General features: G+C 41.2%; 1 protein-coding gene across 2 annotated transcripts in view; it reads left to right on the plus strand.

The window, feature by feature from the left end:
* Positions 1-14032, plus strand: part of tasora (transcription activation suppressor a) — a 31586-nt gene extending 17554 nt beyond the window's left edge. The window contains exons 13-28 of one of the 2 annotated variants that reach the window (XM_041979763.1): positions 44-118; positions 357-544; positions 637-927; positions 1083-1266; positions 2374-2502; positions 2696-2838; positions 3285-3468; positions 3952-4464; positions 4809-6142; positions 6320-6442; positions 6719-6878; positions 7053-7161; positions 8010-8185; positions 8317-8466; positions 9698-10502; positions 11717-14032. In XM_041979763.1, coding sequence (XP_041835697.1) covers positions 44-118; positions 357-544; positions 637-927; positions 1083-1266; positions 2374-2502; positions 2696-2838; positions 3285-3468; positions 3952-4464; positions 4809-6142; positions 6320-6442; positions 6719-6878; positions 7053-7161; positions 8010-8185; positions 8317-8466; positions 9698-10502; positions 11717-12236 — 5084 coding nt within the window. In that variant the 3' untranslated portion in view covers positions 12237-14032. The remainder of the gene's footprint in view (positions 1-43; positions 119-356; positions 545-636; positions 928-1082; positions 1267-2373; positions 2503-2695; positions 2839-3284; positions 3469-3951; positions 4465-4808; positions 6143-6319; positions 6443-6718; positions 6879-7052; positions 7162-8009; positions 8186-8316; positions 8467-9697; positions 10503-11716) is intronic. The other variant, XM_041979764.1, reaches the window with a different exon arrangement.
* The last annotated feature ends 19 nt before the right edge of the window (positions 14033-14051 follow it).

A 14051-nucleotide genomic window follows, 5' to 3' on the forward strand; every position in this document is an offset into this window, starting at 1 on the left:
ATGTGACATTGAGCAAAAAAATGACAATGATGTTTGTTTTCAGAGAGAGGAGAGACCTGGAAGAGGTGTCTTCAGGCCTTGTTTGTTTTCCCAGAGACCAGAGACGTGGCCAAATCGAGTAAGTAACACGGTAATGGCTTAGTTTTCTTACTGGCTATTTGCCTTACAAATAGTCTAGACAGCAAAGGCCCATCAGTTCTGACTCAGACCGGCAGTGTGAAAAGGGCTACAGGTGCAGGTGTGGTTGTGATGAGTGAGCGATACGTTGTCGTAGAAAGAGGACAACAATCAGAAATTAACATTTGATTTAAAAATGATCATTATTATGTAAATATTTGTGTTTTTCTTTAATGTAGCGTCAAGATATACCTCCTCTTCCGAGGAGTCACTGGTATCTGGTGTCTCAGTAATGTCACGGCTAAGTGAGTTTATCCCAGCATTGCACCATGCTCTAGTCAAAGCCAGAGCCAACCCTCCTCCTAAACTTTCTATTGGTGTGGAGCTTCAGACACGGGAATACCTCACTGGCTTGACTGATGGCAGTGTATGTCCAACGTCTCTTAAATTGGCATCCCTATTTTTCCTTGTTAGTTTGCAACACGACCTGCAGCACATCTTTTTGTCTTTACTCTCCAGGTTCGACAGTATTCCATGACTGCGTATGACTCCAAAGCAGATGAGGAGGGACAGTTGTTTCCTCCTCCCAAACACCATCAGGTTAACATGGACAGCTATCTGCAGTCTTACCTGTCCAGCCCCATGGCCTACCTGCTGTCAGTGGCTCGGGCGAAGGAGGTGGTGGAGGCGCACTGTGGTTCTGTGCAGCCACAAGAGACGAGGCACAGAAACAGTTATGGTAGCCAGACAGAAGCCATGGAGAAACGGGCAACAAGCAACAAGAAAGATGGGGAAACAGATAATCAAAAGGTGACATGGATGAATGACTGACATGAGTGGTTGATTATCATGAAAACATTAAAATATGTAAAGACAATTAGTAAATGCTAAATGTTCTTGTTATTTACTCTTTTCAAGGTCATCGGTTTAGATTATTGAACTAGTATGTATTTTTTTTTCCTCAGATGCAGCAGCTCTTAGACCTCATTTTGACCTGTAAGAGGAATGCAGAAAATGAGGTGAGGAGGGAGGAAGGAGCGGGACTGAAGGCACCGGAGAGGAAGAGGAAGATGGAACAGGAGACGGCAGAGAGGGCACTTAAATACTTCAAAGCTTCACAGGGACACAGAAAGCAAAGCAAGATCCCAGGTCAGAACAAAACAACAAGGATTCACCTGCAGCTTTCTGATGTCATGGTTCCCCAAATTGACTCAACCACTTCACCGAATTATACACTGCCTGGCCAAAAACATAAGTCACCACCTGGATTTATCTAAGCAAATAGGTATGAGCCTCCAATTGGATAATTACTACATGGGTGATTATTTTTCAGATGGGAGCAAGTTATTTAACCCTAACTGATACAGTGAGTAGCTTCTCATTTCCCTAAACAACCATGTGGAAAAACACAATGCCTTGGTTGTGAAAAAAAATGTTAATCTGTTAAAGAAGGGTCTAATTTATTGGCATCAAGCAGAGAAAACATCTAAGGAGATGCCGAAACTACTAAAATTGAGTTAAGAACCGGCCAATGCATTATTAAAAACAGGAAAGATAGTGGGGAACCATCGTCTTTGAGGAAGAAATGCTGTCAGAAAAACAACTTGAATGATGATGATCATGATCACTTTAATGTTTGGTGAAATCAAATCGAAAAAAAAAACAATAGAACTCAGGTCTATGTTTAATAGTGAAAATAAAAACATTTCCACATGAACAATACGAAGGAAACTGAAGGGATTGGGACTATGAACAGCTGTGTAGCCATAAGAAAACCACTAATCAGTGAGGCTAACCGGAGCTAAAAGCTTCAGTTTGCTAGGGAGCATAAAGACTGGACTCTGGAGCAACGGAAGAAGGTCATGTGGTCTGAGTCCAGATTTACCCTGTTCCAGAGTGATGGGCACATCAGGGTAAGAAGAGAGGAGGATGAAGTGATGCAGCCATCATAGTGTCTACTGTACAAGTCTGTGGGGGCAGTCTATGATCTGGGCTTGCTGCAGTTGGTCAGGTCTAGGTTCAGCTACATTATGTGTCCAAAGAATGAGGTCAGCTGACACCTGCATATACTGAATGACCAGGTTATTCCATTAATAGAATTTTTCTTCCCTCTTGGCATGGCCATATTCCAAAGATGACAATGCCAGGGTTCATCGGACTCAAACAGTTAAAAAAGGGGTTCACTCTGGGTAAATTATTGCATCAGTGGTTAATATGTTTTCACCTTTCTGTTTTCTCTTTGGTTCTGGTTCCCAGTTGATGGAAGCAGTGTTCCCTCAGCTCCTGTTTCTCTTGCATCTGTGATGGGCTTTTTGGGTTTGAAGGATGTGGATCTGAGGGAAGATGGGTCTGAACTAGCTACCAGACTTACCAAGCAACTGACAGGTGATTGGATACTAAAACCTTAGACAGGATACCATACCACATACAGAAACCTATTATATATACGTCTATTATTACTCACTTGAATTACGTTTTAGTAGGTTGTATACTATAGCAGCATTCTTGGGTGTGATAATGGTATCAATATTTTAATGCTCTTTAAGTACAATATTCTTATTTCTTTGCCCAACTGCAGACCTCATCCATGCTGCCAATCAAAGCCATACTGAGACAAAAGAGGAAGGACCGAAGGAGTCTAATTTATTGGGTAGACTGGCTGCAAAGCTGGGCCTGCCAGCTAATTGTGACATTGACCTGAGGACACAGGAAGAGCTGGAGGTAACTTAAAATATTTAGTAATGTCTTTTACAAGAAACTAATGACGTATGTGCATAGTAAGCAGAAAAGTCTGAAGTCCTACAAATATTTGCAAGAAAAACATGTTGACACGCACTCTTGGCTGCCTTAGTGTTTAAGAAGCTAGATTTGATCTTGAAGCTTTGAAACCTCAGCGTGTCTCCAATCTTTTTCCCACCTAAATGGTATAGTTCATGGTAGCAATGAGTAGTCAGTGGGTTACCTGCAGCAGAAAGCGTTCATGGAAGAATCAGATGGCTTTCCAATGGATGAGCTAAAGCTAAATGCTAATCGAAGTAAAACAATTTATTCAGTCTAGAACTCAAATATTTAAAAATCAAAGCAGTTAAAGTGACTTATGCTGTGAATTTTTAAATCTGTAAGTGTATAAGTTATATATATATATGTATGTGTGTGTGTGTGTGTAGGAGCAGACAGCAGGCAGCATCAGTAGTTTGGAGGGATTCAGTCCCAGTTCGCACAGTGGGGACACAAATCACCACGGAGCAGCAGGTAGAGGAGGAGGACGAGTAATGCTGGGGAGGAAAGCAGAAGCTAATGAACAGGAGGAGGAAGAGTGGGAGATCCCGTGGGTCCTCATCCCCATTACAGGTCTGTTTGTCTGCTCAGTCAACCATCAAAACAAAGACTTGACTGAAGAAGCTAAGTTACAGGTTATTCTTTTTCACATGCTTGTAGGTCATTTTTATTTATTTATTTGTACAACCAACATGTGTCCCATACATACATGATTCTAACAAAATAATAATAATAAAAAAATAGAATGAAACTTTGTTATAAAGAAAAGATAGAAATGGGGCTTTATTGAAGTCCTACAATTTTCCTACATTGATCATATAAAGCAGCTGTTGACTGAAACGGTCACATGAGCTGCATTTATTGTAATAGTGCCACAAATGTGTAACTTAAGATTTTTCTTTTACAAGTTATAAAGATTTCCTGTTAAGAGCCATGCTGACTCTAAATGATAACACTGTGATGTTGTTGCACTGGGCTTCAGGTGTAGTAGCGGACAACTGTAAGCAGACCAACTTTTGAAATGGGGGTTTTTTTTTTGTTTTTTTTTTTTGGCAGGTCTGTGTTCAGACAGGTACTCTCAGAGAGACAAGAATACCCCTCAGGATCCTCGGTTTCAGCACCTTACCATGGAAACGATTATCTCCACAAAACCCAAACCTTCCAGGAAAAGCCCCACCTTGTCTCCTGAGTCTAGTTCTTCTGCCTCCCCCTTCCAGTTTCCATCCCCTGAGGCCAGCCTTCCCCCCTCCCCCTCTCAGTGCCCATCACCAGACCCCAGCCCACCCCTTTCACCTTCCCAGTGTCCATCTCCTGAGCCCAGTCCCCCCACTTCTCCATCTCAGTGCATTTCCCCAGAGCCCAGCCCTCCCCTATCCCCCTCTCAGTGCCCATCTCCGCAACCCAGTCCCCCCACTTCTCCAGCTTCGTCCTTGCCACCTGAGATCAACCCTCTTCTGTCATCCTCCCAGTTCCAGTCCCTGGAGCTGAATAAGTTCAGCTCTCTTATTAAGGACCGGAGTGGAGCTAACGAGCAGCATTTGGCCCCCACAGCCTTCAGGGAGTTTCCAGGTAACATGTAATCTGAGACTGACTCAGGTTTTCCTGAATGTTTTGACTTTGTCTTTGTTATTCAACTCCAAGTTAGGAAACCCTTTTTTCTTTTAATTTTCCTGTTAAATCTTTTTTTTTTAACCAAATCTATCAGCTGACTGAAAGCAGCCCATTTGCTTCTGAACTTCTATTGTTCAGGCCTTTCACTTCTAAAAGAAAGATTATTATTAAAGTTTAGCTTGATAGCTTGGCTGCACTTTGCCCTTCAGTAACATTAATGTCACAGCAGTTTTTTAAAAATTGTTCCTTAAGGCAAGGTGATTACAATGAGTTGCCAGTCTAATGTGGTATGTCTTCTGCAGCACTGTCCGGTGAAAATCAAATGAAGAGTGAAGAGCCTTCTCTGTCTACACCCATCCATCCATTTAATGCTCCAGCTCTAGGGCAGTTGATTAAACTCTCACCACCACCCACTGAGGAAGTAGAGGAGGCAGAGGGAAAGGTGGAAGATGTGAAGGATAACGGTTTAGAGGAGAGAAACGAATCTCAGCTACCTGAGAAAGGACTGAACCAATGCAAAGAAGCTGCTGATAAATGTAAACCAGATAAGAGAGAGGTGGAGGATATGATACTAGAGGTAACTAGTGAAAAGGAGAAAAATACAGAAGTGGAAGGTGGTTCTGTGTTTTCTCCTTTATTCTCAACTGTTGCTTGTCCTCACAGAAATATTGACAGCATTGTGGACAAACACATGGGAGACTTTTCCTCTGAGATACAGCTCCTCCTGCAGGGGGAGCGCGTTCACTACAGCATCCCACAGCCCCCAAACTCCACTTTAGACACAAAAACGACCACATCTCAGCACACATTCCACTACACATCAGTGTCTCAATTTTCAGAATATGTATCTTTTTACAACCCCTGCCCCCCAGTTCAGGACTATGTGAGTCCATTACGGGACAGCATTAACAGGATGCTAATAGAGTATATTGACAGCTGGCCACAACAAAAAACTGACTCTAGCTGGTCTAATACGGACACCACACTGGCAAGCACTGTTAGCGATTTTGTTGCTAGTGTCCGAGCAGCTAATTCCATACCGGGAAGGGAGGATGATGTTTCAGGTCTCCGTGGTGAGCAGACAGTTGCTGACATTGGACTGTCAGTTTGTCAAGACCCTGCACACTCCAGAGGAGATGACGTGTGGAGACATGACACTACTAATTGGAGTTCTCCAACATCTCAAGTCACATTAACTAATCCTACCTCTGCATCTGGTCCTGTCTACAAACCTGGTAACAGTTTAGAGATCAGCAGGACAGTCACTCAAAACATCAAGCAAACCCAAGATAACAGCACTCGGAGGACTGTAGTCTGTGCTGCTGTTGTAGAAGATGAAGGTGATCTTGCTGTTGCAAACTGCACCATAACTGTGCCAGGCTTAGGCGCTGCTTCTGTGCCAGTAGCAGAACCTTCCCAGTCCTTTGAGTCAGTCTCTAGCCTGATTTCTGCATCCGTCCCTGAGGCCAGTACCGGACCCACTCCATCTGCCAAAGACTTGAACTCTGTAATTAATCAGCTGGAGCCAGATGTGTTAAACAATCTGGTGGAGATTATGAAAGACATCAAGAGAAAGTCCCTGCAGTTCTACATCCACTGCACTGAGCCAGGAGACCATGTCTATGAAGAGATCAAGGTAATGTCATGGGCAGTATACAACACTTTGATGAAGAGTAGATAAGTATGGATTCCTAAATGCATACAAACCAGAACTTAAATTAAGATTGATAATAATGATTGTGACAAAATCACTCCAAAGGGTAACAAAACCTCATAAATCTAGGGGGCTTGTGGATATATATTTCTTTTGCAGGAACACCTGTTGAAACTGGGTAATGTGCCGCAGAGTCCTATGGACTTTTTAAACCAAGAAAGCTCGGATAGTGGACTGCTGGTCATTATCAAGAACAAAGACATAGCTGGACACATACACAAGGTATTCAATGTTTATTGTATGCCTGCTTTTTTCTTGTCTTACTGCCACTGACAGTAAATGTGATGAGCTTGTACCCATGACCATGAACCCTGTTTCTCCTCCATGTATTGATTTCCTTGCATTGAACAGTTTGTGCACTCTTCAGATTAACTACTACTCGGATCCATGTTTCAGTGCAGCACTTATGCAGATTTCATGCTAAAAAAATGCACCAACTAATTTAGTGGATAATGAAAAACTTAAGGTAAAAAGTGTGTATGTTTGTTTCCATGTTAGATTCCAGGCCTCGTGTCTCTGAAGCGACACTCTTCTGTGGTGTTTGCGGGGATTGATTCATTGGATGACGTGAAAAACAACAGCTGCATTGAGCTTTTTGTTTCTGGAGGCTGCATTGTCTCAGATGATTTGGTCCTCAGTCCAGATGTAGTTACTAAAGGTGGGTCAAGGATGACAATCCACCCAGTTCCACTTGTTGCTAAAATTTTGTTTTCAGAAAATACTTTTGTTTTTTTTGTTTTTCCTTTTAAGGTACTTAGTACAGAACCATTATTGCCATTTGTTTTATTTGCAGCTTAACGGATGTGTTGATTAATGACATGTTGCTCTGCAGATCAACTGGCTGCTTTGCTGAGGCTCCTGGAACAGCACAGTTCTCCTGAGAGTGTTTGGAGGTGGAAAATTCACTGTAAAACCCACAAAAAATTAAAAGAACAGGCCAGGTAGGGAATCTGCACCTCTGAACAAGTGCCTCCTTAAACAGATGAAGGATAAAAATTGCTTTTCAAGGGATCTATAATTAAACTATTGGAGTGTAGAACTTCATTGACCTCATCTGGTTTGTTTTTCTCTGCCCTTGTAACTGCATCGTTATTTAAGTTTCATGTATTTGCAAAATGCTTGCGAAGACAAAAAGTTATAAGGTCTTTGAACTTGTTACTCTCTAAAAATCGAAAAGTAGAATTTTTTGGTCTAGCTCACTATGTATGATGTCCCCTCTCGTTTGTTTTTTTTTTTCCATTGTTCATTAATTTTTTATTTTTTGCCATGCCATCAACTAGTTGAAATTGTGAGCTGAATTAGCTCATTTTCAAATCATCGATCAAATCCTGCTTCTGTGATTTTAACTGGATTATTTTGATTCTTAATAATGCATCTTCATGTATCATATTGTTTTGTGTTATTAAACAAGATTTTTTGTTTATACCTTTTTCTAATGTTTATATAGTATCGGTCAAAAGATTGAACACACTTTCCCATTAAATCCAATGGGTGATTGTGTCCAGTCATTTGACTGGTAGTGTAAATAATGTACGTCTGTGTTCATATTTGAATTGCAAAACTCTGCTAGTTTTCCCCGTTTTTGTCTATTGTGTGTTTACGTTTGGAGACAGGTAAAAATCCCTATATACAGCTGAACTAGGAAAAACTATGACATAAAACAACAGTAAACTAAATTCAAAGAAAAGGGTTACTCAAAACCCCGATTGATATCTTTCTCTAGCCACCTATTAAGATGAGATGAAAACTCGGACTAAAGGCATTTTACATGCATGTGTTTGGTTTTTAGGTTCCGGAGAGACGCAGCGAACCTGCTGGATTTACTTACATCCTATCAGAAGCGACAGATTGTAGATCTTCTCCCCTATCATCACTGCGACATGAACCCTCAGTCTCCCGACCTCGACTGTCTTATTGAGCTCCAAGCCCGATACACACAGTTCCGACACACAGTCTTCCTCACTGGTACATACTTGCACGACTTTCTGTGAAGAAAATATGATTACATGTACAACTGCTTAAATGAATAGAACTTATGTTTTCTTGATTCTAAATTTCTGAAAAATGGTTTTCTCCAAAACTGTTTCCCCTCACAGAGCGTCATCACGAGAAGTTCCCTGTTAACTCCAAGGAGGGTATCATTGTTGCTGGAATTGAAGAAATTCTGCACAACTTCACCACAATGGTTGGATGTCACAACATCAAGGAAAAGCAGTTATTAGTCGAGGATCTGCTGGCTCCCAAAGGTCAGCCGTGTCACTTATAAATGCTTCATTTTTTTTATTTAGAAAGATCTTGTTAAAATCCCGTGCTGCTTTAGCAGTGGGTTGTAGTTGGGAAATTTGTGACTGTGTGGAGATTAATTCTAATCCTGCAAAAAAAACAAAACACTAGTGTTTATTATGGTAACTGTCCTTAGCACAAACTTTTTGTCATATTATGTTACTTCATGATCTGAAGTCTTTGTCAAAATGGTAATAAGCCCAAAAACATCAAGTGAAAATGAAATGCTTCTTTTTTGCTGTAATCGAGGATTCAGAGTCAAACAAACTGTTGATTTGCATCAGATCAGGGCCGTTCATCTGCACTGTAAAAATCTGCCATAATATCTCAAACTGAAGACATGAGCACCCACAAGCAAGCTAAATGAAAGCAGATGCTGTGAAGTCTTCAAAAAGCATCTCTCAAAAAGAAATAACCAAACTTCTTAAATTCATTACCTACAAAAGGTTTGTGTCCAAGTATGGTTGGGAAAAAAAAAAATTAAAACTGATTTAGGTTTATTTTAATACACCTTTATTTTAATAATGAAACTTTATACTTCAGCCACAATTTGACCTTAGAATTTGAAAACCATGGAGGGTCGGTATCCTGCAGGTGTTGAGTCTTTCCCTGCTGCAACTCCTGATTGAAATAAAATGGATCTCCAACAGCTTGTTGTCAGGTTCTGCACAAGTCTGCTAATGACCCATTCATTGGAATCGAGTGTGTTGACACATCCATTACCTGCAGGATACCGGGCCTCGAGAACCAGAGTTGGCGATCCCTGATGTAAAGACTTAGGGTTAAAAATGGTTAACTGCATCAGTGGACAGGTTTACTGTCTTGGTTCATATTGCTTAATATGCCTTTAAAAAAAGACAGTAGATCCTAAGTTATTGTCTTTTTTGTGTGTGTGTTTGTCCTATCAACACACACTCTCCTCTATTACCACTGCTCCCTAATCTTCGCTCGTCGTACATCAGACTACATGAGCCTTGTGAAGTCATTCTCACTAGCGGTAATTTACTTTTTAAACCACAGCTGTCTCTGACTCTCAGCACTTTTAAACTCCACACAGCTCACTCTAGGGTTAGCAAACCCCCCAAGTTCTGTAAATGAATATTAATGTTAAACTCTGTCATTTTATTCGGCTGTGTCTCCCTGTATACTGCTGTCCTTCTGTGTATTCACCTCAGTGCTACCATCTATCCTCAGGTCTGAGCAAGCAGCTGACTCATGGGGACTCGGTCTTAGCCTCTGAACTCTCTCCTTCAGCCGTCCCAGATCATATCCACTCAATCTCTTCTAGCCACCAACCCCAGTACAACCCTTCACAGTCCAGCTCCAGCATCCATGCATCTGACCAGCTTGTCCCAGACACCTTATGTGAGGACAGGATGCCGCTGGCTACAAGCAGGGACATGGAGTTCCTCCAACAGGCCATCAGACAGTTAAGAGCAGAGCGCTGGGAGCAGCTTCAACAGTTACAACAGCAGCAGCAGCAGTTAGAGTTGGAGGAGAAGTCAAGAATCAGCCCTCTCAAAAATGTAATTCCAAATCCTGTTGGTTCAGGCAGTGATCATGAAACCCCTCCTTTGGCCCAGGGAGATCCCACAGAGTCATCCCAGCACACCCCTGCCAGCAAAGTTGTCTCAGCCACTCTGGAGTCAACCCACTCCAACCTGTGGAAAGAAAATGGGTGCAACAGCAGACAACAGCCTCCCACAGAGGGAAGGAAGCAAAGAGGGAGCACAGAAGGAGAAGAACCTGGAGATCAGATAGAGCGTAGTCCTGAGAGAGTTGTGGGGTTCCACAAAGAAAAGTGGGCTCCAGATAATGGTGATGCATCAACCCCTTCATCCAATCAGAGCACAGCTGCGGCAGCAGGACTGAACAATCAGACAGAACCAACCAATGATAAAGGAGAAGAAATGACGGCTCAGCAAGAACAACCTGAAATTTCTCAAGCAGCTAAACCTGATACATCCGCAACTTACTCCCAAAAAGACGACAGATCCAGGTTGGTCACACAACACACTGGCTTCCTTACTGTTCCCTATCCTCACTTCATTATTATAATACAACTGAGTCTGTAACTCTAAACTAGTTTACAGCATTCTCAGCATATGCATTTATCTTTAAATATTCTTTAGTCAAAGCATAAGAAAAGATTTGTTCTATGTCATCAGTGGCAGAAATGTTTTGTGTGTATGGCTGTTTTTAAATGTGTATTATGGCTATCCTTCATATTCATAATCTGTGTGTGGAAGCAGTTTCAAAGAGCAACTAATTACTGGTTTACTTGATATAATTGGACACAAAAACATGTTTGGATTTTAAGATACAAGATACAATACTTTATTGTCATTGTACAAAGATGCAATGAAATTTTGTTTGGTGACTCTCTTTCAACCTTTACTGTGAGATTAAAAGAACAGCCTAAACAATGAAGACCGTAAGTATAGAAAGAAGTATAAATATAAAGTATAAAAGCTATAAACAGTATAAAACATTTAAATTAGTGCAGAAATTGGTGCAATGTTACATACCGGTGCACGTGGTAGGGGGTGAGGGGGCTAATGAAGGCTACAGCCTAGTGGTAGAAGCTGCTTCTTGACCTGGAATCTCCTTCTTAAAGGCATTAGGAGTAATAAATTAGTGATCCGGGTGTGTCGAGTCGCTGCTTAATTCCAGTTTTTATCCAGTTTGTCCAAAACTATTTCTAAGCTGGCTTTAATTTTAATTAACTTTAAAACTTGCATTAGACTGTTGTGTAATGCATCTCTCCTAAAGCTGTCGCCTTATTGAGGTGGAGGACTGTGTGTGTCCCAATGATCCTAAGACAGGCCTCTTCAACTACAGTCTTTAAGGGCCCCTGCCCTGCGTGTTTTAGGTGTTTTCCTCTTCCAACACACCTGATTAAAATTAAATGGATCTAACAGGTTGTGTCTCGTTCTGCAGAATAACCCATTAACTTAAGTCAGATGTGTTTAAGCAGGGAAATGTCTCAAAACCTGCAGGACTGTGGGCCTCAAGGAAAATAATCGAACATCCCTGTCCTAGGGGTCAGTTGTCATGGGTTTATGTCCTGGTAGAGTCACCCAAGGCAAACGGTCTGTTGTTATTTTGTACAATCCAAAAAAATGGAGCTACAGAGTCCTCACGACTGTAACAGGGATTTTTGTCATGATTTCTACATATGTTGCCGCTGAACCTCTTCCTGTTTTCCTCCAGTAGTAAGACACAGTCGACTCTGGAACAGCCAGTAAGAGCTGAAGTACCACCATCAAGCAACAGCACATCCAGTAGCACCGAGGTAACTGGAACAAGAATCACCGTGGTAACCAACCAGGAATACTACCCCAATCCTACCCTGAATCATCTACACTTCCAGCAGCCGCAACTGAGACCGCAGCAAAACCTCAACGATTCGCATAGCCCATCGCAGACCCCTCCTTACAGCCAGCAGCCACAGCGGTCTGTGGGCCTCCTGCAGACCCCCCACATGCCTCGGTTCCATGGTCAGCCTTTCCCTCCAGGGCCTTTACTGGGGCCACTAACTCCTCTTGGAGGGATAAGAGGCTTTCTTGGTCCCCCACATCTCTGGCCAGGAAGTTTATCCCGAACAGGTGCTCCCCTGGTCTGGGGTTTCCAACAGACAGGTAGAGACTTCTTAAGAGGGTACTACAACCCCGCAGCTCCAGGCAGCAACATGTACAGAGGAGGGCGAGGAGGAGGCTTTAATGGGATGTAGCGAGTCAGTTTCACTACATCAGCTGATCCACCCACATTAACCCTTCTGCTGTGGCTCTGGTACAAGGCCAGAACCAGAGTGAGCAGAATCCCCTTGTTGTCAAAAGATCTAAATGTTTTACCAGTGCCAGACTAACAGATTAAATGAGTGTCTCTGTTCTGCACTTGTACACCAAAGTGTAATATTAAACACAGTTTCTAATATTCCCATGTCATCATCTTCACCATTCTGGACATTTCAGTCATTCAGGCTTCACAAACTTATCCACTGGGAGAGTGTGGGAAATACAAACTGTATTTTCTGGTTCTCTTTATTTGATTGTAGCCAAAATATCTTCAGCAGACACAATGCATTTTAAAAAAAAATCTCAAAAGCTGTAACAATAAAAAAAAACACTTTAGACCAGTTTAGACCAGGAAGACCAGGTGTCTCGTGTTAAAGTGACTCAGGCTGCTCATGTTTCCTCTAGTGGCTTTTTTCGTTGTGTTAAACCTCCAGCAGGATGTTTAGTAGATGCTCTGTCTGGAGCAGTGGCTTCATCAGTAATTCATTCAGGCCTAAACAGACACCACATCAAACCAGCAGTAAATTACTGTGTGGAGTTAAGTTGTTTCACTTTTGGTCCATATTTTGGTTAATCTGTCTTTTTATTAAATTTTTTTAGCCACATTTTTAAAAATCCTCCATTTAAACAAAACCCTTCATTTACTATCAGATATGTTGAGAAGTAGATAAATTATTTGACAATTACTTCAACAATTATTAAAATAGTTGTTTAATTTTCCCTTGATGCTGTTGTGCATTTTGAATTTGGCTCCTCAGATAACATCAGCTTATAACTCAGTTCTTTTGTACTAATTTTATTTATTTCCCGCTCTTGAAAAGCTCTTGACTTCCAGTAAGCTTAAATCAGTTTTGTGAGCCCACATGACTGAAAAGTTCAAAGACTTTTGTGATCCACAGTGTTGAAGTGATACCGTCCTGGCCCAATAAAAGTAAAAAAAAAAAAAGTTATTCAGATGAAACTGTAATTAGCACCTCTGAAATCCCTAAATATATAAGCTTCATGTTTCTCCTTTATTTTTAATTTGTTTAAAAGTAAAGGTGGCGTATTTAGCAGATTGTAAAGTTTGTGATGTACCTGCAACATGTTTTGCTTCAGTGTGGAAACCAGTTTGCTTCTGTGATCCCTTCCTGTTAACCCTTAACACTCCTGCCCACGTCGCAGCTTCTGGATGTAAATTAGATTAAAAACAAAATGAGAGCAGCTCTGACATTTACACACCTGGAGTCCCGAGAGTCCTTTTTGACTCTAGAGAGAACGAACGACAGGTATGGACCTCAACTTAGTGTTTTATTACCGTTAATCTGTGATGAAGAAAGACCCTCTGGTTGAACACACCACTATCTTGAGAATTTTAGTGTTTGATGGACATCGTTTCCTCTCTCTAAGAAACAAGATGGTTTGATTTTTAAGCTCATGAAACTTTTTTTGGTTAGGAAATTGATTGTTCAGGACATTTACAGGAAACTGGACAAACTATATAAAAAAAAAAAATCTGTAAAAGAATCTGAAGGACAAAATGGCATGCACGTGCACGTCTTCCAGGGGACAGTTGTAAAAAAAACAAAACAAAAAAAAAAGCTTTGTACTGAATATTTGGTTTGTTAAACTTGGAGCTGTTTATGTTGGGTTGCTGTTGTATGTAGAAGAAAAAAATTGTAACAAACTGGTTTTAACTTAACATTTTTTTTACATCAGGTTTTTTTGTATTAAAATTACTATGCGAAATCTGCATCTTGTGCTGGAGAATA

Source organism: Melanotaenia boesemani, chromosome 3, assembly GCF_017639745.1.
Source record: "Melanotaenia boesemani isolate fMelBoe1 chromosome 3, fMelBoe1.pri, whole genome shotgun sequence".
Classification (NCBI taxonomy): domain Eukaryota; kingdom Metazoa; phylum Chordata; class Actinopteri; order Atheriniformes; family Melanotaeniidae; genus Melanotaenia; species Melanotaenia boesemani.